This window comes from Notamacropus eugenii, chromosome 1 (assembly GCF_028372415.1).
Source record: "Notamacropus eugenii isolate mMacEug1 chromosome 1, mMacEug1.pri_v2, whole genome shotgun sequence".
Taxonomy (NCBI): Eukaryota; Metazoa; Chordata; class Mammalia; order Diprotodontia; family Macropodidae; genus Notamacropus; species Notamacropus eugenii.
Window position 1 is genome coordinate 642,680,926 of NC_092872.1, and position 27,926 is coordinate 642,708,851.

At 37.8% G+C, this 27,926-nt stretch overlaps 1 protein-coding gene across 3 annotated transcripts in view; it reads right to left on the reverse strand.

Annotated features, from left to right (window-relative positions):
- COMMD1 (copper metabolism domain containing 1) overlaps positions 1–27,926 on the reverse strand; it is a 264,032-nt gene that overhangs the window by 112,672 nt on the left and 123,434 nt on the right. The window contains exon 3 of one of the 3 annotated variants that reach the window (XM_072635457.1): positions 26,572–26,667. The exons of the other annotated variants lie outside the window; for them this stretch is intronic. Within the exon in view, the coding sequence (XP_072491558.1) occupies positions 26,620–26,667 (48 nt within the window). The 3' untranslated portion in view covers positions 26,572–26,619. The remainder of the gene's footprint in view (positions 1–26,571; positions 26,668–27,926) is intronic. 3 annotated transcript variants of the gene reach the window in all.

Here is a 27,926-nt window from a genome sequence, read left to right on the forward strand (position 1 = left end):
TTAATTTGAAAGATGGCCCTCAAATAATTTATAAGAGCTCCCATTCCAAGTTAGATAGGCTATTGCTAACATAATATTTGTTCATCCTTCATTTTCAAGGAGAACCAATGACATTAACAAATGATATTCTATACATGGATAATATCAACTTTATTTTCCTGGTATGACTGGATCCCATTTCACAATGAATTTCTGCTACTGGTTAACACAATAACAACAACAACTCACAGGGTGAATGTCCAGTAGATAATGGATTTACTCCAGGTGTGATCTGCTAATGAGATTCATCATTACTCAACTGTGCCAGCTGCACAGACAGTGCTCTTGTTTCCTCTTGCTCTGTGGCTCGTAAGCCATGCTCATGGGTGGGACATTATCTTCTGAAGTGACAATGACATGACACAAGCAGCAGAATCAGTTAGCAGTAGCAACATGGGCCTGATGAAAATTGTAAAGTATGAAAATTTAAAATTTAGCAGGCTCCAATTTAGTAGACCCAAAATGCCAAAAATAAACTTGAGCATTCCTTCTATTTGCCTGATTATATACTACTTTGTACCTAAGACTGGATATGGAGGAAGTAATGTGGTTGGCTTCCATTTTAGTAATACTGTCCACCCAAGCATATGGTACAGCACCTAGAACAACACTCTACACAAGAATAATGCTAATTCATACTAGTATTTAAACCTGAGGTTCCTGATCTTGTCAATATAAGGAACTAACTACTTTTTATTTTCCAAATTTTCTGAGTCTGCTAGTCACTCAATAAGCATTTATAAAGCACTTATGTGATGAACACTGTGCTCAGCACTATAGATGCAATGAAAGGTGAAAAAAAGCCAGTGGCTGCCCTGAAGAAGCTTACATTCTAATGGGGGAAGCAACAGGTAAATAAGCAGGCGTATACAAGATACTGACAGGGTAGACAGAAGGTAATCTGAGAGGGAAGGTATTAGTAGCTGAGGGGGAGAGAAGAAGATGGGACTTGAGGCAAGCTTCAAAGGAAGACAAGGAAACTCAGAGATGGAGTTGAGAGAGGGGAGCATTCCAGGCAAGGGGGACACAAAGGTACAGAAATGAGAGATGGAGTGCTATGTTTAAGGATCTGCAATCTGAACTGGATCTGAGCATATATAAGGGAATAAAGCATAAGAAGAAAGGAGAGGTGGGAAGGGGCCAGGTTAGGAGAGCTTTACATTTTACATTTTACCTTGGAGATAATATGGAGCCTCCTGAAGCTCTTTGAGCAGAGTCTGGCTTATGCTCTAGAGAAAATTCCTTTGAAGGCTAAGTGGAGGATGGGTTGGAGTGGGGGGAGACATGAGGCATAGAGACCAGTTACAAGGCTGCTGGCAAGAGTTTAAATGAGAGGAGATAGGGGCCTCAACTAGGGATGTAACTGTGTGAACAGAAAGAGGAAGCTGTGTATGAAAGATACTGAAGGTAGAATGGACAAGATTTTGGCAACAGACTGGATATGTGGGGTAAATGAGTGTGAGGAGCCCAGGATAATGCCTGGATTGCAAACCTAGGAAATTGGGAGGATGGCGGGCACCCTTTACAGCAACATGAAAGTTAGAAAAAGGAAAGGAAGGAAACAAGCCTCTATTAAGCATGTATTATGTGCCAGGGATGGTGCTTAGCACTTTTACAAATATTATTTAATCCTCACAACCTCCCTGTGAGGAAAGTACTATTATTATCCCTGTTTTGCAGAGGAGGAAACTGAGGCAGGCAGAGGTTAAGTGGCTTGCCCAGCTCACAGAGCTAATGAGTAAGGCTCTATTTGAACTCTGATCTTCCTGACTCCAGTATTTGAGCCACTGCACCACCTAGCTGCCTCAATCGCAAAAGGGGAGAAGTTGGGGGAAAAGAAAAGCGAGTTAGTTCTCTTTTGTATTTGTTAGATCTGACACGTCTATGGGACACCCAGCTTAAGAAGTCAAAAAGGCAACTGGTCCTGAGGGTACTTCTCTTTTCCCTTCTCCTCCCTCCTTCACTAACCACCCTCCTCTCCCACATACGCACACACACAGACATATTGTTTTGTCTTCATTTGATCATAAAGGCATAAAGCCGAGGATTAAAAGGCTAATAAACCATAACCATAAACTAATGTGGATTTACTAAGGAGTGATTTTTTTACATGTGAATTACCTGTTTTTAAAGGAAAGACACTATAAACAAAAAAAAAATACAAAGTAATCACTTTAAACAACATTCTAACTTCAGATAAATAGCTCTATAGTGAAATAAAGAGGAAAGTCAAGAAAAATGGCAAAAATGAACCAGCCAAACTATTAGAACAAAGAAAGTAAATGCCATCCGCTGGGAAGGACGCAGGCCATTAGTTAACCTTTCCCAAAAGTACTGAGGCATTTACAAGTGCTCTTTATTGCTATTTATTGACTTTATGATGGCCTTTGATCAGACCTGCAATCCATAATATCATAGGACAAATGTCCCTGATCATTTTCAGATGAAAGATTATATTTTATTTCCAGAAATCTCTTATGCCTGTGAGGAAGGGGAAAAGCAATTATAAGATGTCCTGATGAGTGTGGCATAGTAGATAGTGGATAGTGAGCTGGTCTCAGAGCTAGGAAAGAGCTCCCTTCAAGTTCCATTTCTAGCTCATACTATCTGTGTGATCCTAGGCAAGTTATTTAATCTCTCAATGGTCTCGGTAACTCTCTACGACCATAAGTCACAGAGAAGGTACCAACCTATACCTGTAGAATAACTACTATGACCTCTCTACATGAAGAATGAGATCAAATTTCTTCTCCTTGTCCTCAAGTTCTGCTTTTCCACTAAAGAGAAATCTCCAACCTTCATAAAGGCAATTTCCTCTGAAATTCTCAATTTTGCCATTTCTTATTGCACAATAATATTTCGCTATATTTATATATTGGAAGGCGTATAGTTTCTAATTTTTAGCTTCTACAGAAAGAGCTGCTGTAAATATTTTGTATGTTCATATATGTGCATATATTCATGCATACACACACATATATGTGTGTGTATGTGTCACAGGATCAGATTTAGGCCTAAGGGAGAACTTGGAGATAAACTATGGATCCTCATTTCTACAGATGAAAAAATGAGGACTAGGGATGTTAAATAATTTGCCAAAAATCAGTTAGTTATTGCCAGCGTTAGATTAAGGTCTTCTAACTTGGTTTCATGTGATCTTTCCAATATATCACTCTATATTTCCTTATTACTACTTTTTTTAATAAGAAGGAAGTCTCTCTTCCCCTTCTTATTCTAGAATGACCAAAGGAAAAAACCTCTGAAATAACCTAGCAGTCCTTTTCTGTATTCTTTCCTAAGAAACTTCATGGGGATCCCCTTCTCTATCCAAAGCCAAGAGTGCCAAAGAAATTAAGACACTCTTCCCCAGTGACTCCATTCCTCTTTTAATTATTATCTTTTAATAGTTTCCAATTTGAATGGGTATCTGTAAATTATATGGAGTTTATGTTGACTTTTCCCAAAGAATTAATAATTTGGTGTCCAGGCCACAAAAAGCTTTTAAACTATACTCTAGTCAAACCTAATAAACTTAAAGCATAGCTAACCTCAGGTTCTGGACTGTCAGGGTGCTCATCAGTTTCATTGAGGTTACAATCATACCTGAAACTTTAAGCATTTCATTCTCCCTACTTGGGCACATTTTTGTTTTATTCCTGAGAACTTGAAAAGAGGTCAATAGGACAGGAAACTTCCCAGTGGCTTCTTGGGCTTCTCAGCCATCAGCTCCTACCTGCTCTAATTTACCTGGGCTGCATATACACAAGGGAAAGGAAATCAGGAGGATGGGAGAAAGGAGGGCATCTCAATACCAGGACTTCTGCTAATCCTCCATATAGCAAAGGAAAGAGTCTATCTATCTATCTATGTTCAATTCCCTCTTTGACTCTTTCCAGATTATTTGAGCCTCTTCTAAAACTAATATGAAGTTAGTAACCAATGGGTAAGGAAACATGGTGATTCTCCCCAGCGCCTTTTGTTTGTCTTTACTTGAAGGTTGAAGCATTTATCTGTATCTTAATTCTCTGAACTGTAAGACAAATGTGCTGTTAGTCATTATGCCAAAGTTACTATGTATAACAATACTTCTGCTGGAAAATGCATTTAGAACTCTGCCTTGGGAAACCAAGAGCATGTCTCTCCATGGCCTCTGTTGAGTGATGGAAACTCATCTAATCCCAAACTACTGTTGATAGTTCCAGGAAACAAGGGAGGAGAGTGGTAATCAAGAAAGGAATAACAGATATGAAGAGAAAGAATAGGGAGAGGAGGGATATAGAAGATAAAGAGCTGTTTGGAAAGGCCCAGTGCAAACCCCAGAGACTATTTGCTGTTCTTGGGCTGGTTTTACAGTCAGCTACTTTCTTCCACAGGCCCCAGGAATTAGCCTACCTGCTTCCCTTTCTCATGCTAAGATTTTAAAGGTTGCCTGCTATGAGAAATAATTATTTCTCTTTTGTATTAATAACCAGTTATTGCACTAAGACCAAGGTTTTTCCCCTTTTCTACTTCCTCATCCAGAAATCAATTATGGGAAATCTTTCTAAAAGATTTACCCAGACTGAGATCTAATTAAAGACAGTAGAAGAAGTTCTAAGTTTAGACCAATAGGTGCACTCCTGCTCATTGAGTCTGCCAGGCTGGCCTGGGAAAATGTATAGTCACCCTTTTGACAGCAGACAAGTGATGTGGAAATTGCTGTCTCTTTGAATGAGATTTGGGTGACACAAGTTACATAGCCCAGACTCTCATTGTAATGTTAATTTTCTCATTAATTATTAACTCATCAAAATTGATGGCCACCCTCAGGAAACCTACTCTTCCAAGGGCATACAAACCATAAGCCTATTGCCATAAGGGGTCTTTGGTCTAAGAGAGACAGTCAAATGACCACCTTTTTATTAATAAACATGCTGATGTTATTAATAAAATGATTAAATTACTCGGAAAGTATGTCTTTTGAACTTTTAAAATACCACATTACTATGTGCCTCTCTTTTCACTCCACTAATACCCTACAGAAAAAGCTACCAATTATGTGCTAATGAGAATTTTAGGAATAGAAAGATCTAAAGTAAGATTTACCTATGTTTCCCAATGTAGACTCAGGCTATTCTGGGCCTTCTTTTTTTTTTTAATCATACAAGCTAGGGTAGGAATTCTAAGATAAAGAGGAAGATAAACACTTTTAGGGCAAGCAGGCCACTAATGAAGAGATGAAGTAAGAATGAGAATGTCTATGCAACCAAGGGTAGGAGCTGGGGGAGTAGTGGTTTGGAGAAGGGAGGGCAATTTTGGGGTGGTCTACCATTTCCCATCTCATAGATCCTGCCACATTAGAACTCACCCTGGACTAGTTTTGGTTGCCCTTAGCTAAATATGAGGCTCACAGGCTTGACTATAGACTAAAAAGGTTCGAAGCTTGCTTTGTCAGGAACACTATCTACTGAACCTTAATAGATGGGAACTGAGAGGCCAGCAAATGGACCTGATGAGCTGAAGTCCAGAAGAAGGCCATTTGGTGATGGGAAATACCAAGTGGAGACAATGTGATTCCCCACAATGTGATGATACAACATTCTACAATACACTTAGCAGAGACCACTAATATGATGTCATCACCAGGGATATCAGCATCCTTTTAGCACTGGGAATGGGAGCTATCCCACCTATATGGGTCTACTATGTGTGTCCTGGACACGTTTTCTATGTGGTCTCCACAGCCACACATGTTCCCTTTATGTATGTATCCTCTTTTTGTTGGTTCTGTGGTAACCTGTGGGAAGATGTATGCCATATATACAGAAGAAGAACTTTCCTTGTGACTTTACTATGTTATATGAATAAATATCTTTTGTTTTGAACTATGTCCTCTGGCTACCTGGTTAAAGAAAATATACTAGTGAAGGCTCATAAGCTGTGGTTTTGAGGGGATGGTGGTTCACAGAGAACCTCAAACCCGGGGAACTTTTTTGGGGTCCATGTGTGAGAAGAAATATTCTATGTACCACATATAGTATAGGTAAGACATTACTTTTGCTTTCATGGGATTTAGAGAATAGTAGGGAGATATAACTAACACAAATAACTACAATGCGAAATAACACATGAAGTGCATGAGAGAGGTGTTAAGTAGAATGCTATGTGAGTAATGGTGGAAAAAGGTACTGCAAAGAAGGCTTTATGAAGTGATATTTGAGTACAGTAAGGACTTAAAGGATTGATAAGAATTCAAGAACTGAAGAGGACACAGGAGCTTAATACAGGCATATAGAACAGTGGGATCAAAGGCAATGAAGAGGGAAAACACAGGAAGTATTATAGAGACAGACTGCTTGGCTTGGCCAGAATTTAAAAGGCTGAGGCTTGACAAGTCACAGTCATGCCAACCTGCAAAGAGTCTTGAATGTCAAGCAAAGAAGCTTTACCTATATTTGGTAGGCAATAAGGAGCCCCTGAATATTCTTGAGCTGACAAGTGATGGTCAGATCTATGAATAAAGATTAATCTGACTAATAGGGTATGAAGAGTAGAATTAAGAGGGAAGAGTGTGGAAGTATGACTTCACCATGGTCATGTGATTAGAAAAATGAGCAAAACTTGAGCTAGAAGCCGAGTTTTCTGAGTCCAAGACCAGTGGCATTCCCACCATATCACATTGCCACCTGGAACATAAGGAATGATAGATGCCAGCAGTAGTGAGGAGAAGAATTCCTTTGAAGTCAAGAACTTTGAGAATAAATTTACCAGAAATGTAAGAAAGAGAGCACAGAAAAAGAGATGTTGCATTCCCTTGAAAGAGAAAAGCAGAATCACTAAAGATGACTTCTAATGAAATTTGGCAGGTCTAAAGGGTTTTTATAAAGCATAAAAAAGGCCCCTTTAAAGAGTATATACAGTTGACTGAATTAGCCTTTAGAGAATTTATGAACTACAGAGAGTTGCTATGAAGCTAATTCATAATAATGTATGTTGTGTAGATCAATGACAAGAGAGATGACAATGGCTTACTTTTTATTGATCATTTGGTAAAGAAAACAAACAAACAAAAACCCTTAATGTTGCTTAAGGTAGGGCAGTAACTTATTTGAAAAATCAATGTAAATAATTTCAAGTGTCCAAATGACACTAACTACTACATAGCAAAGGATCTTAATTACAGGATTACAGATTTAGAGCTAGAAAGGTCTTTAGAGATCATATGATTCAACCCCACTCTTTTACAGAAAAGGAAATTGAGGCCAAGAAAGGCTGATTTGCCCAACATCACAGAAACAGTAATTTATGACATGGACAGGATTCAAGAATGGGTTCTCAGACTATGAATTCAGCACTTTTCAACTATATCTCATATATATCCTAACTGGTATCTTTTCCTACCAGGATCTTGTCTACTTGGATCAACTCTATAGTAATTACATTCATAAAGTTTCTCTACAGTATGTACACTGGAATACTAAATAAAATCTCAATACAAACTGAAATATACCTTATTATATTTAGAAAATATATTCATTAAGATTCTTTTTTTAAAATTTAGGTTTTAATCCCATCTGAAGACCTTTCTGAGTATAGCATGTTTATAGCAGTATAGCATGTTTATCCTAAGGGATTTTCAGTTGTAAACAAAGGATTGACCTTACATGAAAGGTTCTACCAATACTGGGAACTATCCGTTGAGTGACACGACAGAATGCCTCTATACTTATAGCAACAGGCTAAGACATGTAATAAAAATAATAACAATAGTAATACCTACAGAAGTTTGTGAACATAGTAGAGAATGAAGCCAAGAGGAGTCAGTAAGAATGAAAAGAGAATATAACATAGGTGTAAAAATGGGAGAAAAAAAAGGCAGCATTCAATAGTCTAATGTAAAAGAATTTTCCTATCTTCCCATGCAGGTGGAGTTACAAAATTTTTATAACTTTTAATGCAACTTTTCAAAAGTTAAGAGATGAGAAAAAAGAGGTATTTGGGGTTTGAAAATATTGCTAAGTAGAAATTTCTACTTACTCAAAGTATGACTAATAGTACTACAAAAAATATTGCCAGGGAACATATGGGAAACAAATTTAGACACATTGTATATAGCTCACCCAACACTAGAAACCTCAGGTGACTTAGAAGTTAAATGATTTTCAGCACAATGAAAACCCATGTCTAAGAAGGTTGCTTGTGTTACTAAAGGGCACATCTGCAGTACTGAATAAAAGTAATGCAGTAATCATGCTATGCCTAAAGCAAAGAGTGAGACAAAGTGTCCTTAGACGATTTTCTTTAGGAGCTTGGAATAACTGTGGCTCTTAGTTCTTTGGAAACTATTTAGCAGAAAAGAGCTAATGATTACAAAAGTAGGGCCCATTCCTAAGTGTTTACCTCGTCATTGGTACTTACCACAGATTGAGGTGGCTATAGGTCCCCAGAATAAAACAGTGGTTCTTGGCTCTTTGCTTTTTTCCCTCATTCTAGAAGTTCTTTTGTATACTTCTTTGGCCTCTTTTTCAAAATACATAAACCAGATTTAAGTATTTTTGTGAAATATAAACAATTACTATTCATTCTGTATTCCTTAATGCCAACTTTCAGCAATCTGTAATATTAAGGATCTCAAACTCTAGAAAAGAAAACAAATGATAATGACTATAATGGGGTGAGTTCATTAAACAACTAAAATGAAGGTTCTATTGACTCATATTGGGAAGTATAATTTTTTTTCGGGTACATTGGAGTAGAAGCAGCAGCCATTTTATGTAGACAAGACTGATTTCCTTTTGAAGGGGCAGGAAGATCATCCTCAGGAATTTGGTTAGTCTTTAAATCATTAGCTTGGCCTCAGTGAAAGCAGAGGGAGAAAAGATCCAGCCTGTGGAGAACTGATGATCTGGAGCTGCAAGCAACCCCTACCTGACCAAGAATCCCCACTCTGCTGATCAGGGCCTGGCTTAAAGACCTCCAACGAGAAAGCCCATGCCACTTCCAGGCAGCTCTAATTGTTAGAAGGTTTTTATCCTTATATTGAGTCTAAACTTGCCTCTCTGCAACTTCTATCCTCAGCAGCGAGGAAAATGTGTATGAGAAATGTACCAGATTAGAGTCAGGAGAATTAGACTCCAATCCAAGAACTGCTCTTTCCAGCCCTGGGAATCCTGAGCAAGTCTCCTCAGCTTAGGTGATCCTAACATAATATATATGAGGTGGTTTGCTCACTTTTAAATGGTATATTATTACTACTGTTGTTATCTAATCTCTTGGACATTTCAAACATGATGTCCCAGAGATAGCTCAAAGTCATGGCCAATACAGAACTCATTTTTTTCTCCTCAAACCCTTCTTCCAAACTTGCATATTTGTCACAGGGAGCACCATTCTTCCAATCACCCAAGTAAGTAACCTCAGCATCACCTCAGCTCCTCTCTCCCTCACACCATATGTATACCCCATCAGTTACCAAATCTTGCAATTTCTATTTCAACAACATCCCTTACATACACTCCCTTCTCTCCACTCGTACTATGCTTGCCTTAGTTCAGGTCCTCACCACTTCCTACCTAGACCTTTGCAACAGCTTCTAAATTGGGTTCTTTGTTTCAAAAGTCTCTTCTCCACTCCCATCTATCTTTTACACAGCTGCCCCAATAATTTTCCTTATGCATGTATCTGATTATATCCCTCCCCTACATAATAAAATCGAGTAGCTGTCTATTATGTATTACCTCACCAACCAGGTAATAAACTCCTTCCACAGAAGGAATTGTGTCTGATAGGTCTCTCCCATTCTCAGTGACATGGTGCCAGGTACACAGGTGTTCAATAAATATTTGTTAATTGTTTGGTGGTATAATTTTTAAGATCCACTCTGAAATATCACACAAATGATTCCTAAAGTCAGACTCAAACTATGATATAACTGAAGGATCTCTGATTGTTTACTCCACTTTCTGGGGAGAATAGCCAGTCATGGTTAACATTATAGAGACAATCCAGGGACATCAAATACATTATTTAATCCACAAGATTTTTTTCTGGGCACAAGTGTTGGGCACAGTTTACCTACTGAAGTAGATGTAACCAAGTGAAAAAAATGAAGTGATCTGGACATCTGAAAAATGCAAAAGCTTTGTGAATAATAAATTGGAGAAGGAAAAAATTCATGTGCTTCTAGCCTATTTTTTTCAATGCTGTTACTTAGAAGCCAGCAAAGGCTAAATTGATAGCATTGTGCTGTCAAGATTCAGCTCAAAGAAACAGGATTATGTTTTGAAGGATAAAGGAAATAAAAAAAGAAACTGGAAGTGAGTTCAAAGCGACTTCTCTTTGCTTAACTGCTTCAAAGAATGTTCCATACTTCACTAAGTACACCTTTTAGGCAAAGAATAGTTGAATCCATTGAAACTAATATAGTAGATAGCAAGTCCTAACTGTCTGCTGGGGTGGGGGTGGGGGAACGGGGAGTGACAGTGGAAGGCCAAAAAATGCCTCTCAAGAGTCACCTTTCTCAGAATGCCCTCTTTGGCTAAAGCCATTCTACAATGATCTGCGTGCAGACAATATTTATATATGAGATTCAGTTCACTGATTGGATATTTCATATTTAGCATTGTTTTCTAGTTGTTCTCAACCTGATAATTTATACTAAGTACCCACTGTGTATTCAAGGCACTGTGCTAGGCCCTGAGGATATAAGACAATGAAAAACAGCTCCTGCCATAAAGGAACTTACATTCTACTGGGGGGATACAACATGTAAAGAAGTAAGTATATATTTGACAATGTGAGGAGTAAGGAGTGAGCATTAACAAACTAGGGGGTCAGAAAAAGCCTCCCATAAAACTTGGTAAGTTTTCTAAGCTGTAAAGAAAGTGAAGAACTCTCAAAGGCAGAACTCAAGAGAAAGTGTGGTCTAGGTACAGAGGATAGCCCCAGGAAGGAAGGTATAGAGGTAAGAGATAGAATATGAATTCCAAGTTCGAAGTCTGAAAAGAGATAAATGTGCAATAAGCCTGGAAAAGTCCAGTTGGATCCAGATTAAACTCTGGCTATAAGGCCAAGCTATGGAATTTGTAGCATATCTTAGAGGCAATAGGGAGCTACAGGAGTTAATTGAGCAGGGGAGTCATGTATGGTCAGTTTGTGTTTTAGGAGCATCATTTTGGCAACTGAAGAACTGGTTAGTGAGAGGAGAGAGATTAGCTGTTGTAATAATCTAAGCAAGAGGTAACGAGGGCTAGAACTAGGCTGGTGAACTTGTAAGTGGTGAGAATGGTATGGACATAAGAGATGTTGTGGAGGTAAAATCAATAAGACAGTAATTAATTACATATTGAGATAAGGACAAGAGAAAAGTCAAAGTTAATTCCAAGGATATAAACTTCAGGAAAATGGTCATGCCCTCAACAGAAACAGCTAAGTTTAGAAGATGAGTGGATTTGGTTGAAAGAGGAGATAATACATTCCACCCTGGGCATGCATAATTTGAGGTTTCTATGAGATATTTGGGTGAAAAATGTCCTATAGGCAGTCAGTAATGTGGGACAAGGGCTCAAAAGAGTGACTAGAATTGGGTAAATACTATAGGTCTGGGATTCTTCGGCCTAGAAATGATAATTGAACAATGGAAGCTATCTCTGAAAGAGTACAGAGAGGCAAAAGAAAAGGCCCAGGAGGGGCAGAACCAAGGTGGCAGAGTAGAAGGATGGACCTGTAAAAGCTCTCCCTCATAGTGCATAAAATACCTGTAAAAAATGACTCGAAACAAATTCTAGAGCAGTAGAAGTCACAAAACGACAGAGTGAAAGAGATTTCCAGCCCAAGACAGCCTGGAAGGCCATCAGGAAAGGTCCATCACATGGGGCTCAGAGCGGAGCACAGCCCAGCCTTGGCCCACAGCATGGCTCAGACAGGACCAGATCAGGCCTCAGGGGGTAGAATCCCTGGCAGCAACTGCAGTTCCAAGATTGCTCAACCCACAAATACCAAAGACAGCTGCAAAGGTCAGTAAGAAAGCTCTTTCACCTGGGTGAGAGAAAAATGCAGTCTAGCCCCGCCTGCAGCAGCCACTATGGCAGCTTGGAGTACTTTGCCTGGATACCCTGAGGGAACTGAAAAGTTGGTCTGGATCTCAGCCCTGGGTAGTGGCCCTGGAGTGAGAAGGAGTGCTGGCATGGTGGAGCTGGAGGTGGTTGTAGAGGGGGAGTTCTGCTCACAGATCCTAGGCAGAAAAGTTTTCAGTTGCTCCCAGACCACTGCACAGGCCAGAAAAGGAGTAAACTCCTCTCCCTTGATTGTGCCACATTGGAGGTCCCCAGAGTATACCCACCTCTTAATAAAGGACTTAGAAGTCAAGTAACTGGCTGGGAAAATGCCCAAAATAGGGGGGGGAAAATAAGACTATAGAAGGTTACTTTCTTTGTGAACAGGTATTTTTTTTCCAACTTTTCAGATGAGGAAGAACAATGCATACATTAGAGGAAGACATAAAAGTCAAGGTTTCTGCATCCAAAACCTGCAAAATAAATATGATGGTCTCAGGCCATGGAAGAGCTCAAAAAGGATTTTGAAAATCAAGTAAGAGAGGTGGAGGAAAAATTGGGAAGAGAAATGAGAGTGATGCAAGAAAATCATTAAAAGAGAGTCAACAGCTTGCTAAAGCAGACCCAAAAAAATGCTGAAGAAAATAACACCCTTAAAAATAGACTAACTCAAATGGCAAAAGAGGTCCAAAAAGCCAATAAGGAGAAGAATGCTTTAAAAAAAGCAGAATTAGCTAAATGGAAAAGGAGGTTCAAAAGCTCACTGAAGAAAATAGTTCTTTAAAAATTAGAAAGGAGCAGATGGAAGCTAATGACTTTATGAGAAACTAAGAAATTACAAAACAAAACCAAAAGAATGAAAAAATTGAAGACATTGTGAAATGTCTCATTGGAAAAACAACTAACCTGGAAAACAGATCCAGGAGAGACAATTTAAAAATTATGGGACTACAAGAAAAGACCCAGGACAGTGCTTTGGAGAACATCATGGTTAAAGGATGGCAGATGGGGCATGAATAATGAAAGAATAAATGGCAAAGTATTTATTAAGTGTTTTCTATGTACCAGAAACTGTACTAAGTGCTGGAAATATATATAAGTAAGTCAGACATTTCCTATTCTCAAGGACTTTACATTCTAACAAGGAAGACAGTGCACAAAGAGGAGCTATGAAGGGTAAAGAGGGAGGCATATGAACAACAGCATGGCTTAGAAATTGCTGGTATGTAGAGTGAAGATCTGGACCTGGGCAGATAAGGGGAAAACTCACCTATCAGAGTCCAGCTCTCAGGGGTAGAGTCCAAAGTGACAGAGAGAGACAGAGAGATGAGAATGAGGAGGGTGGCCAGAGTTCAGGCAGCATAATTTAGAAATAGCAAAAAAAAAAAGAAAAAAATCATCCTTAGATTCCTCCAGATTATAAAATCAAGAGCAAGAATCCAATTTGCATTTATTTTGTACCACATGTAGGGCCTAATATTTGGTCTGCCTTGATGAAGGTTCTTTCCTCCCTTGGTATTCCCGACATAGATGAAATCACAGATCTGGTCCATAGTGCCTCATGAGAGGCAATAGAGCAGAATGCATAGGGAGTTTGGTGCTCCAATCCCATCTCTGAAATGTGTGGTCTACATGACCACAAGTCACTTAGCTCTTCATTGCCCCAGACAATCTTTAAGGCTAGTGGAGATGTTTTTGGTCTGCATGGATAGAGAGAGTTTCTTCACTGGGACTTCCCTACATCAATAAATAGGGGTGAACTGTGGAATAATAAGATAATGTAACATTATAATGCATTTAAGACAGGTAAGTATGAGGAATAGGTAGAAATATGGAAAAATCCTTATGAAATTGTGCATAGAAAAAATAGCAGAACCAGGATAACAATGTGCATTGACATTTAAAAGGAAAAATTAAGAGTAATACATGAAAAAAGATACTGATGAATATTTAGAGGGAGTAAAAAGAAGTTATAACATTTTAGGAATGGATTTAGTTTCTTTAAATGTAAACAGAAGTAATTTCAATTGATTATGTTGATGCTCAATGCTCAAATGGGCCTGTGATTTCATTGATTTGGTTGTCACCATGTTGTAAATTGTAATCTATCCATATCTCCCCAGTTTGTGTGACTTTTCTCCATGTCCACTTTTCTCCATGTCCTTCCATAAGTTTGTTAAGGGCGGTGTATTCAATATGGTGAAGTTCTTCCTCGCTTTTCCCTAACATCATGAGTGTACCAATGGAGCATTTGGGTGATCACCTAACAGTTTGCTCTCAACATGGCTAATTTACCTTCCTACATTTCTTTGATGACATCTCTTACTCCTGTTCTTTGAAGTTCCTCAAAGGTTACATGTAACAATCTGTTCATACTAACTATTCACCTCTCTACTGCCTTCATTTTCAATTATTGGGAGACTGTTCTGCTCCAAACAGTAGAATGTCAGAATTAAAAAGATGGGTCAAGGACATTCAGGTTGCGTAACCAACAAAATAGAAGACTGCCTAGATTCTCTAGTCCCTACTTTTCAATTCCCTCCCCCCTCAAAAAAAATAGAGGAATTAGGTGCCAGAGGTAGAGCAACTCCAGCTGTATGTATAGGAGAAGAAAGCAAGAAGCCAAACAAGTAGTAACCTTATGAATGAATAGTAGATAACATTTATCATTAATGAATTCTCTCAGTCCTACCCCACACCAGACACCATGTCTCAGCAGGGGCCACAGACTTCTGAGTTTATTCAATGGAACCCAGTCAGCAATTTCTCTATTGCAGAAATCTCTGCTGGCACATCTTGTTCTTACCTGTCCCAATCACGTGTTGCCAAAAAAATAGCAGACCTCAACTCTAACCAGGGATGTGAGGTGGTCAGAGGTGGTGGTATGGGAAGGGGGAATGGGGATCCAATTTCTGTATTTCTCAAGAAGACCCTATATCCGGGAACCTCAAAGCAGCGAACTCTAACTCTAACTCTAACCCAGCCTGCTTTTCCCAACCTCACAAAAAGTGGTGAATGGATTTTATCCTGAGGGTGGAGTCAAGATGGCAGAGTAAAAGCAGGGATGGGCTGGAGCTATGCCCCAAACACTTCGAAATATCTGTAAAAATGACTCTAAACAAATTCTAGAGCTGCAGAACCCACAAAATGCTGAAGAAAAACAAGTTTCCAGCCCACAATAGCCTGGAAGGTCGATAGGAACTGTCTATCACTCTGAGCTGGGAGCGGAGCATAGTCCAGTGTGGGCCACACCAGCATAGACAGGGCTTGAGCAGACTTCAGGAGACTGAATCACTGGCAGTTATGGCGGTTTCCAGACTTTTCGGCCCACAGACGCCAAAGACAGCATAGAAGGTCAGTGGGAAAACTCTGGCAGACTTGAGTAGGGAAGGGGCACAATCTGGCCCCAGCCCCAGGGCATCAGAGATGGCTGCTTCCAGAGCTCTCAGCCCACAGGCAGTGTGGGGAGCAAATGGCTGATCAGAGGGAGATTCCAGCGATTTCTTTGCTGGCACAGAGGCAGGATTCTCTTGCTTTGCTCATATTTGGATCTGGGTCATAGTCCTAGATGGTGGTCTTGGGGAGGAGCACAGGTGTGGCAGAGCTTGTGGCTCAGGTAGAGAGGGTATCTTCCTTACAGTTCCAAGACAAAAAAGAGTGCTTGTGGTCACTCATAGACCAGAGCCCAGGCCAGGAAAGGCATAAACATCTCTCCTTTGATCATACCACCTTGGAAGAACTGAAAATTTACAGATGCCTAGAAGTAGCTCTGAAAACAGCTGCACAAAACCCCTGAACTTTGGGATAGTACACTGCCCCTCCCCCACTGGAAGCAGAGACCTACCTTGACAGAGTTAGGAAGTCAAGTATTTGACTGGGAAAATGAGCAGACAGCACCAACAAACTCAGACTACAGAATCTTACTTTGGTGACAAAGAAGATCAAATTATACAACCAAAAGAAGACAACAAAGTCAAAACTACTATATCTAAAGCCTTCAAGAAAAATATGAATTGGTTGCAGGCCATGGAAAAGCTCAAAAAGGATTTTGAAAATCAAGTAAGAGAAGTACAGGAAAAATTGGGAAGAGAAATGAGAGTGATGCAAGAAAATAATCAAAAACAAGTCAATAGCTTACTGAAGGAGACCTCAAAAAATGCTGAAGAAAATAACACCTTAAAAAAAACTAACACAAATGGCAAAAGAGGTCCAAAAAGCCAATGAAGGGAAGAATGCCTTAAAAAGCAGAATTAGTCAAATGGAAAAGGAAGACCAAAAGCTCACTGAAGAAAATAATTCCTTAAAAATTAGAATGTAGCAAATGGAAGCTAATGACTTTATGAGAAATCAAGAAAGTATAAAATAGAACCAAAAGTATGAAAAAATAGAATATGATGTGAAATATTTCATTGGAAAAACCGCTGTTGTGGAAAACAGATCCAAGAGAGATAATTTTAAAATTATTGGACTACTTGAAAGCCATGATAAAAAAAAAAAAAAGGAGAGCCTAGGCATCATCTTTCCAGAAATTACCAAAGAAAACTGCCCCGATATTCTAGAACCAGAGGGTAAAATAGAAATGGAAACGATCCACTGATCACCTTCTGAAAGAGATCCCAAAAGGAAAACTCCTAGGAATGTTGTGGCCAAATTCCAGAGTTCCCAGATCAAGGAGAAAATATTATAAGTAGCCAGAAAGAAACAATTTCAGTACTGTGGAAAAACAATCAGAATAATACAGGACCTAGCAGCTTCTACACTAAGGGATTAGAGGGCTTGGAATATGATATTCCGGAGGTCAAAGGAGATAGGATTAAAACCAAGAAAACCTACCCAGAAAAACTGAGTATAATACTTAAGGGTGGAAAAATAGAACTTCAATAAAATAGAGGATTTCCAAGCATTCTTGTTGAAAAGACCAGAGCTGAACAGAAAATTTGACTTTCAAATACAAGAATCAAGAGAAGTATGAAAAGGTAAACAAGAAAGAGAAACCAAAAAGGACTTTTTAAAGTTGAACTTTTTACATTCTTCCATGGAAAGATGATATTTGTAACTGATGAGACCTTCTCAGTATTAGGATAGTTGGAGGGTGTATATATACATACATATATATTTATATATATGTATATATACATACATATATATGTATATATATGTATATGTACATATACATACATATATATGTATGTATGTGTATGTATATATGTGTACGTGTATATATATATACATATATATGGAGAGAGAGTATACAGGGTGAGCTGAATACAAAGGGATGATACTTAAAAAAGAAAATTAAGAGTAGAGTGGAATGTACTAGGAGAAAGAGAAAGGGAGAGGTAGAATGTAGTAAATCATCTCACATAAAAGAGACAAGAAAAAGTTTTTACAATGGAGGGGAATAAGGGAAAGGTGAGAGGGAACAAATGAACCTTCCTTTCATCAGATTTGGCTTCAGGAGGGAATAACATGCACACTCAATTGGGCATGGAAGTTTATCTTACCCTATAGGAAAGCAGGGAGGAAGGGGATAAGAGAAGGAATGGCAGATTAGGGGAAGTGGTAACTGGAAGCAAACACTTTGGTAGAGGGACAAGTCAAAGGAGAAAACAGAATAAATGAAGGGCGGGATAAAATAGAGGGAAATATGGTTAGTCTTTCACAACATCACTGTTAGGGAGGTTGTTTTCACATGCAAGTAGGAAATAAGACATGTAAGCAATGGGGTACAGAAATCTTATCTTACTCTACAGGAAAATAGAAGGGAAGAGGTGATAGAAGGGAGGGTAGAGTGGAGGAAAGGGCAATCAGAATACATGCTGTCCTCGGGTAAGGGTAGGGAGCAGATGGGGAGAAAATCTGAAATTCAAAATTTTGTGGAAGTGAGTGTTGAAAACTGAAAATAAATAAACGTATATGGGAAAAAAAATAAATTATCAAGGAAAACTGCCCCGATATCCTAGAATCAGAGGGCAAAATAGAAAATGAAAGAATCCACCAATCATCTCTTGAAAAAGATCCCAAAAGGAAAACTTCTAGGAATATTATAGCCAAATTCCAGAGTTCCAGGCCAAGGAGAAAATATTGCAAACTGCCAGAAACAAACAATTCTAGTACTGTGGAAACACAGTCAGAATAACACAAGATCTAGCAGCTTCTACATTAAGGGATCAGAGGACTTGGAATATGATATTCTGGAGGTCAAAGGAGCTAGGATTAAAACCAAGAATCACCCACCCAGCAAAACTGAGTATAACACTTCAGGGCAAAAAAAAAAAAAAAAGGACATTCAATGATACAGAAGATTTTCAAGCATTCTTGATGAAAAGACCAGAGCTGAATAGAAAAGCTGACTTTCAAATATAAGAATCATGAAGAGGTACACAGGAAAGAGAAATCACAAGGAATTTATTGAAGATGAATGTTTACATTCCTACATGGAAACAGAGGGCACAGAATGAATTGAATATGAAGGGATGATATCTAAAAAATAAAATTAAGGGGTAAGAGAGGAGTATATTGGGAGAAGGAGAAAGGGAAGGATAGAATGAGGTAAATTAGCTCACATAAAAGAGATATGAAAAAGTTTTTACAATGGAGGAGAAGAGGGGGAAGGAGAGAGGGAATGAGTGAACCATACTCTCATTGGATTTGGTTAAAGGGGGGAATACATACATATTCAATTGGGATCTTGCTCTACAGGAAAGTAGGGGTAAGGGGATAAGAGGGGGGAATGATAAAAGGGAGGAGAGGTTAGGGGAGGGGATAGTTGAAAGCAAATACTTTTGAAAAAGAACAGGGTCAAAGGAGAGTATAGAATAAATGGGGGGTGGGACAGGATGGAGGAAAATATAGTCTTTCACAACATGACTATTATGGCAGTGTTTTGCACAACTACATATATATATAATCTATACTGAATTGCTTGCCTTCTCAATGAGGGTGGATGGGAAGGAAAGAAGGAAGAGAATTTGAAACCCAAAGTTTTAAAAACAAATGTTAAAAACTATTTTTACATGCAACTGGGAAATAAGATGTACAGGCAATGGGGCATAGAAATCTATCTTGCCCTACAAGAAAGTGAGAGGGAAGGGTATGATGATAGAGGGGAGGGCATAGGATAGAAGGGGTAATCAGAATGCAAGCCATCTTGGGGTGGGAGAGAGAGGAGAGATGGAGAGAAAATTTGGAACTCAAAATCTTGTGGAATGAATGTTGACTAAAATAATAAAAAAAAAGTGAACACTGACACTGTCTGGTAAGAGAACTAAAGAAAAATCTAAAGAGGGAACAAGGGGAACTAGAATCCAAATGAAGCCAATTCAGTCCCCTTAAAAAGCGACTTGGACCAGGGAGTGAGGGCTGCAAAAAGTAAAATCCCAACACAGAAGCGAGTTGAGGCAATTTTTCTTACTCTCTTCATTATTTCCTTTTCTTCTTTTGACTCTTAATCCTCATTCTCTGATTCATGTCCCCAATAATTAACTGAACTCTTTTTCCCCCTCTGCATTCCTCATGCAATCAAAGCTTCCAAAGTATTCATTCTAGGCTCTTCCTTCTAGATGGTTTTTGACACAGCATGTTCCCCATGGATTTCCCCCTTTCCATTATGCCTCACTCCTAGAGCAATGCCAATTATTGCAGGTGTCAGGTAGGATCCTGCAGCATAGCCCTCCCTGACCTGTCTCTGATTATGCAGCCTACTACCTTTGCTTTCTGTATTCAGAAGACTTCTTGTCTCATGGTGTTCAGGTTTTTTGACATGTCATGTTATTTTGAGATGCCTATAATCCTTACAACATCTTTAAATATTCTTTCTTCAAGATCAATGTGTTCTGCTTATCTGGAGATAACATGTTCTTTTAACTCTTGTTTTATGCATCTCTTTTTCCAAATAGGCCTCAAATAATGAAGAGAGTAAAAGAAATTCTTTTTGGAAAGGAATACAAAAAAAAGAAGTAGGACTACTTGAAGGAGAGGAGAAAAAAGGGGTAATCTACTTAACTAACTTGGAGGGAAAAACAGGAGGAAGAATAAAAACCAAATAAAAACGGGAGAGAAAAAGGGATTAATAAAGCAAAAATCCAGAGGGAATGAGGTAACAAACAAGAAGAAGGTATTGGGGAGAGGGAAAGAGAGCCAATGGAATCAGATCCACCTTTAAAAAAATTAAAGTAAAGTAACTGAGGGAAACATAGTTCCTTCAGAGGAACACCTTAAAAAATATAAAATACCCAAACAATCAAAAAACCATGTGGAAATTCCAAATAACTCAGTCTCAGAAAAGGAAACAGATCTGGCTGTAAAGAAATTACCAATGGAAAAAAAACTCCTGGTTCTGATGCATTCACAAGAAACTTCTATCATCTTTTTAAAAGAACAGTCTGTATCTATAATTCACAAAAATTAAGAAAAAAAACACATTACTAGAATTATTTTATGAGAAAAATGTAACACTAATACTTAAACCAAGAAGACATGGAAACAAGTCTATATGCCTATATCACTACTGACTGTAAGATTCAAAACAAATTTTTTTTAATCCTGTGAAACTGACTTGAGCGATTTGTACAAGGAATCATTCATTATGACCAAATGAAATTTATACTAGGGATCCAAAGATGGTTCAACAGTAGGAAAACAATCAACATAATTAACAATATGCAAAACTGAATCATCCAAAATCACATGATCATTTTAATAGAAGCAGAAAAAGCCTTTGACAAAGCACAACACTCTTTTATGCTAAAAACCTTACAAAGCATAGGCATACAGGAACTTTTTTTTTAACACCATAAAAAGCATTTATCTAAAACCAAAAACATGAATCATTTGCAATGAGGATACACTAGAACTTTTTTCAGTAAATATAGGAGTGAAGCAAAGATTCCTACCTTTCACAATATTATTTGACATAATTCTGGAAATGCTAGAAACAGCATTAAGAGAAAGAAATTGAAGGCATAAAAATAGGTAAAGAAGAAACAAAAGTATCTCTATTTACTGATGCTATGATGGCGTTCTTGGAAAATCCTGGGGAATTAGCAAAGATACTAACTGGAAAAAATTAATAGCTTCAGAAAAGTTACAGGCTCCAGAATAAACCATCAAAAATCAATAGCACTTCTATATATAAAAATAACAAAACATAAGATGCAAACAAAGACAGGGAAACTCCATTCCAAATAACTACAAAATGCATAAAACATCTGAGACTTGACCTACCAAAACACATAAAAGACTTGTATAGATTCAATTAGAAAGTGCTCCTTAAAGAAATAAAGAAAAACTTAAATAACTGGAAGACTGTTTAGTGCTCATGACTAAACCATCCCAATATAATAAAAAGGACAACACTACCAAAATTTATTTATACTTTTAATGATATATCAATCAAAATATCAAGATACTTCATAAAACTTGAAAAAATAATAGCAAAATTCATTAGAAAAAATATAAGATCTAGAATCAAAAGAAATGATGAAAAGAAGTAGGGATAAAGGGGGAATAACACTTTTAGACCTCAAACTATATTATAAAATAGCAGTCATCAGATATTGGTTGAAAATAGAGGCATAGAGCAATAGGATATACTAGACAACAGAGAATCAGAAATAATAGAACTCAATAACCTAGTGCTTCGTCAAGCGGAAAACATAAATTAATTAGGGAAAAACCCCTCTATATTTGATTTTTTGTAATTGCATGGAAAACTGGAAAGTACTCTGACAGAAATTGGGCTTAAACCAACACCTTGCACCATATTCCACAATGCATTCTAAACCAATGTGTTACCTTAGGATAAAGATTATACTATAAAAAACTGTAAGAGAAATAAATCATATACTTTTCTCAGCTATGGGTAAGAGATTGACTCTTAGCCAAATGAGAAAAAAAAACAATTACCAAAGATAGAACACATAACTTTAATTACTTGAAACTGAGAAGCTTCTTCACAGACAAAATTAATCACCTAGGACAAGAAGGGAAGTAGCTGAACAGGAAGAAAAAAAATCTCTGTATAACATTTCCCTGCTAACAGTTTAGTGTCTAAGATATATCAGCAATTAACATATATATATGGTGCATATACATATTTATGCTTAATAGTCATTCTTCAATAGACAAATGGTCAAAGGATGCTGAACAAACAGTTCTCAAAAAGAATTGCCAAGTACTCCCAACACATGAAATAATGCTCCAAATCACTAATAACAAGAGAAATGCAAATCAAAACAACTTCGAGGTTTCACTTTACTCCTTGAAAATTGTCAAAGATTATCAAAACATGGCAGTCATCAGTGCTGGAGGGGTTGAAGGATGATATTAATGCATTGTTTCTGGAGCTGGGAAAAGATACAAACATTTTGGAAAGCAATTTGGAATTATGCAAATAAAATAACTAAAAAAGGTCCATACTCTTTGAACCCCATTACTGGGATTATATTCCAGGGAAGCTATTGATAAGGAAAAAGGTTCTCACATGCTCCAAAATATTTATAGTAGCATGTTTCATGACGGCTAAGAACTAGAAACAAAGTAGATGCCCATCAATTGAGGAATAGCTAAACACTGGAATATTACTGTGCTGTAAGAAGAAATGATGCATATGATGAATAGTGATATGAACGGATGAAAAGTGAAGTAAGAAGTAAGAAGATCCAAGAAAACAATATACATAATACAATAACATACATGGAAAGAACTGAATACCAAAAAATAAAAAATAAATGTAACAAAATTATAAAGATCAAGTGAGACTTGACTGAAGAGATATGAGAAGACACTCCTTTAACCCACCCCTTCATGGGTGTGGCAAGTCCACAGGTGTTCACATTTTGCATGTTTTCAAACTTTTTGATTACATTAATCAGCTGTGTTGACTTTCTTTCCCCTCTCTAGAAAATACTCTTTGAATATGGAATGGCTGTCTGGGAGGAGAAGGGAGATGGATATTTAGAATAACAATGATGATGTAATAAACAGATGTTAATAAAAACTTACAAAAATTAGAATATACAGGGAAGAGAATTAACTACCAGAATAAGGTAAAAAGATCTGCCTGTTTTTGGAAGAAGTTTGGGATCATTAAACAAAGTGTGCAATTTCCTTAAGGGAACCACAGCCCACTCACTCACCCTCACTCAAATCAAAGTCAACTGCAAGTCATGTCATCATTTTGATGTCATGGTCCTCTTCAGGAACAAAGGACAAACACAACAACAACAACAACGACACTGGGTAAGTCATTTAATCCCGACTGTCTCCCCAAAATGACCTTATCTTTATTAAATCATCTAGCCACAATACTAGGAAAGTACATCTATATGCCTAATGTTTTCCCTTCAGTTTCTGGAGGAAATATTTTTTATTTTCATACTTTCAGCTGTGTATAAGTTTCTAATCTCCTCCAAAGGGAGAGATTATGTCAACATTTTAGCAGACAATAGAAATAATTTATATTGTGCCTAAACCTGGGACAAATTTCTTCCTGAATAAGACCCATTCTCTATTTCCATATATTATTGTAATTGTTCATTTTCAATCATGTCATTTTATAGATGAGGAAACTGAGGCAAAGAAGGTTAAGTGACTTGCCCAGGTTCAGACAGCTACTAAATGTCTGAGGCCAGATTTGAAGATGAGTTTTCCTGACTCCAGGCCTAGCACTCTATTCACTGCACCATCTTAATACATATGTTGGAGCAAACTTCTTGATAGGAAGGTAGAGCTCCTTACATTATTCTTACACTCTTAGAAGAGAAAAAAAATCCAATCTAAGCAAGAAAATAAACCAGTTTTAAACAACAGCAATTACCAAAGATATTAAATGACCAAAATAGCTCAAATAATGTGCTGCCCCAATTTCTCAGGCACAGTTTTCTAGTCCTTAAAAAGCTAGAAATAAAAATATTTATATGTGCTTTCTCTTCAAGAAGATGAAGACAGTTAATTTAAGCCTTTACCTACCATTGCTTCATTTGTTTTCTCATATTTGAGAAGAGAAACTAAGAAAAAAATCAATGAAACTCTAATACACAGAATACCACTCATTATCTCCTGCCAGTAATGAAGATTTAGGGAACACTTACAAATAATGTTTAGTTAGAGAGCAAGTAACTTGACAATGCCCTTAGATCAAAGGATCTTATGAACAGAAGAAAGATTCCATTCCTAGACTGTATTCTACTACACAATTCAAATCTGTTTCTGTTTTCCTTCTTATTGGAATGTTATTGTAACGTAGCTCAAAGCCAGTAAAGTTTGTTGCTGGCCAAGTACATATAATAAAGGCAGGAATGAGGAACAAAATATTAAGGTGGAGGATAATTTCTTCACCAAGAGGTTTTGTTCTTGAGTTTTCCTCTCTAATTCATTTGAACAGAAGACACCATATCCCACCAAAAAAACCCTTGGAATTTGAAAAAAACAAGGTTGAAATTTCAAATCCAGAGAATACTTGACTATTTATTACAAGATCTGCCCCTGAAATGATCCTGAAGTGATTCTGTTTGGTAATCAGAAACTAAATGATGAGTACAGAGAGGTTTGGAATAGAGATGGTATCCCTGGCAAATAGTGTTTAAAAAATAGACAAATGCAGTCAAGGCGCACCCTCCATGACTGTGGTCTTACAGAGGTGTGGTAGGTTATAGCAGAGTTCTCTTTTGGACATGCTGAGGTTGAAATATCAGTGGGCCATTCCGTGGGAATTGGTGATGTGAAACTGGACCTCCAGAGAAAGATTATAACTGTAGATCTAATAGATCTGGGAGCCATCTAGTAGATGATTAAACCTATGTAACCTAACAAGGTCACCAGGAATAGAACCTTGGGGAAGACCTATAATCAGAGCAAAAGATATGGATGATGAACCAGCAATGGAGACAAGCAAGGAAACCAAGAGAATAGTGTCACAAAAAACCAGAGAGTTATTAATTGGTAATTATTTCAATTAATTTTCAGTTGACTCAATCAGGTTTCTGAAGTATATTATCATAGCATCTGCAAAAAGTGATCATTTTGCTTCTTCTTTGACCATGCTTATTCCCTAAAGGGAAAAAAAGAGGGAGTTATTAGCACCCAATGTTGTGAAATGTCAAGAAGGACAAGGACTGAATTTTCAAATTAAGAAACCACTGGTAACTTAGGGAAGTGAAATTTTAGTTGAGTGATAACATTGGTCAGGTTGCAAGAGGCTAAGAAATGAGTGAAAAACAAACTGAAAACAGTCTTGAAGTAACCAGACTGGATAGATTTTTCTAGGAATTTGTCAGTAAAATAGAAAAAAGAAAGAAGATTAGGCCTCATGGGGATAATCAGTCCAAGTGAGGGTTTGTTTTTTTTTTAAGAATAGGAGAGATTCGAGGTGGCTTGTAGGCAGCAAGAACCAGTAGACTACAGAACAGAGATCACAGAGAGAACAGACTGTGTGGAGGGGAGAAATCTGCTGGAGGACATGGAAAGGGAAACGACCAAGGATATTGATAGAAAAGGAGCGGCCTCTTCATCAGGATCTGAAGTAGAGAGAATAGGAGATGATGTTGAGGGGTACTGAGACAAAGAGTAGGGGAGAAGGGGGACTTCATAGTGAATGACCATTCCTTTCTTGGTAAATTAGGCAGCTCAAAAAACAGGGAAAGGGACTGGGGTTGCCTTGAGCAGATAAGAGGTTCAGAACAGCTGCTATGTGATAAAGGATCAACCAGGTAAGAATAAATGGATTACCTTGCTTCAGTGAGGGTCCAGTTAAGATTAGATAACATAAATTTACAGTGAGCCCAGTCAGCACGGTCAGTTAACTTGCTCCAGAAGCATGTGGTAAAGAGAGCAGAAGATGGGAGTAATCCAGGCTTGGTGTTTGTCAAGAGCTGAGTGATGACAGGATAAGGGGGCAAGGGATTTGAAAGGAGAGGCCAGTGTAAAGTTGAACTGGTTACTACAGGATCAAGACTGGAAAGGGAGAAAAGTGAAGCCAGGGAAGGGGTGAAGGCAAAGGAGGATGGGGGGGTGAAGAGACTGGAGATTAAAGTGAAAATCAAGAACAAGTTTAAGCATGAGGTAGAGGGCAACCTGGAATAGCTAATATCCAGTTCCTATAGAATTCACATTCAGCATGGCTAGAAGACCTGAGGTGTTATTTGATTGAAATAACCCTCTATGCTGGGAGAAAGGCAATATATGGTATAGTGGAGTGTCTGACTTGGAGTCAAGAGAGACATGGGTTCAAGTCTAAAGTCACTTGAGAATTGTATGATTCTGAACTCAGCCTCTATGAGTACCTATTTCAGCATCTAAAATAAGGCTAATAGCACCTATAATATTCATCTTCATAGAGATCACCATGAGATTATGTATGTAAAGCATTCTGAAAATCTTAAGATGCCACTTAAGATGGTCCTCATCATTAACTATTACTACTACTACTACGAGAGTGGTTCTGTGGCAAGGATATTGCTGGAGCAGAGGAGAAAGTGAACCCCTAAGACTCTTACAATACCTTCCAGGACCGTTAGAAAGGAAACTGTGGCACCGACCAGGGTTTGGGTCAACTCTGCTCCCAAATGGACTGATCTGGGTCGCAGCTGTGGGCTCTCTGGGAAAGAAGAGCAGAAAATCAGTTTTTAGGATTTTAGCAGGGGATTCAGGGAAATTCCTTGCTGACTGCCTTTAACCTTCTTCCCAGTAGTTCTTATTTATTCTTTCTTTCTGAATGTTTTTAACCACCCTGACAATATTTACTTGAAAATATTGGAATAGGTTTTTGGTTAAAAAAAGACAAAAAAGACTTTGTTTGAGCTGTGAGTGATCCACTGTACCAGAGAGGTAATAGCAACCTGAATAAGTGATATAGATGGTGGCCCATATTCCCAGAAATATATGTCACTATCACACCCACAACTCTAATATCTAATAGCAAAAATATCTACTAAATAACTTTTTCTTTCCAGAGAATAAAAATTGCCCATATTTTATGTGTTTTAAGAAGGGATTCCAAGCAATAAGAGACAGCTAGGTGGTGCGACGACTAGAGTCAATGATAAGAGTCAGAAAGGCCAAAGTTCAAATATAACCTAAGACACTTGTGTGACCCTGGGCAAGCACCTAAATCCTGCCTGCATAAGGCTGGGAAAAGAAATGGCAAACCATTCCTTTATCCTACCCAAGAAAACCCCATGGAGTCATGAAGAGTCAGATATGACTGAACGACTGAAAAACAACAAGTGGTAAAGAACTGGAAAAAAATAGATGTCATTGAATGGGGAACGGCTAAAGAAGTTGTCACAAACATAATGAAGTATTTTTGCACCATAAGAAATAATGAATATGAAAATACTGAGAAATGTGGGAAGAATATATGGACTAACTAAAAGCAAAGTAAACAAAACCAGGGAAATAATACGTATGACAACTATAATAATGTAAAAGAAAAGAACAAAAAACCTAAAGCAAAACAAAGTTGGCCCCTAAGAAGAGAGAAAAGTGCTATGAAAAGCTAGCTATCGTTAGTTATTGTTTGTAGAAGTGAGGGACCATGGGTATAGAATGCTACATTTACTGCCAGTCTTGATTGATCTGCTGATCAGTTTTGGTAGACTGCTTTTTTTTTCCATTTCTTTTCTTCATTCTTTTATTACATAGAATGGCCCTTTGGTAAGTGATGAGAGACATAACTGAAAATGAAGGTGATATAAAAACAAAAGATAACAATTAAAAATAAATACACAAAACTGCTTGTTTACCTATAAATTTGGTTTACCTTTAAATTGCCACTTACCAAAAGGGTTCAAGACTACATAAGCATTTAAAATACTTAAATGGAGGCATAAGGGAGAAAACTGCCCAGTCTTAACT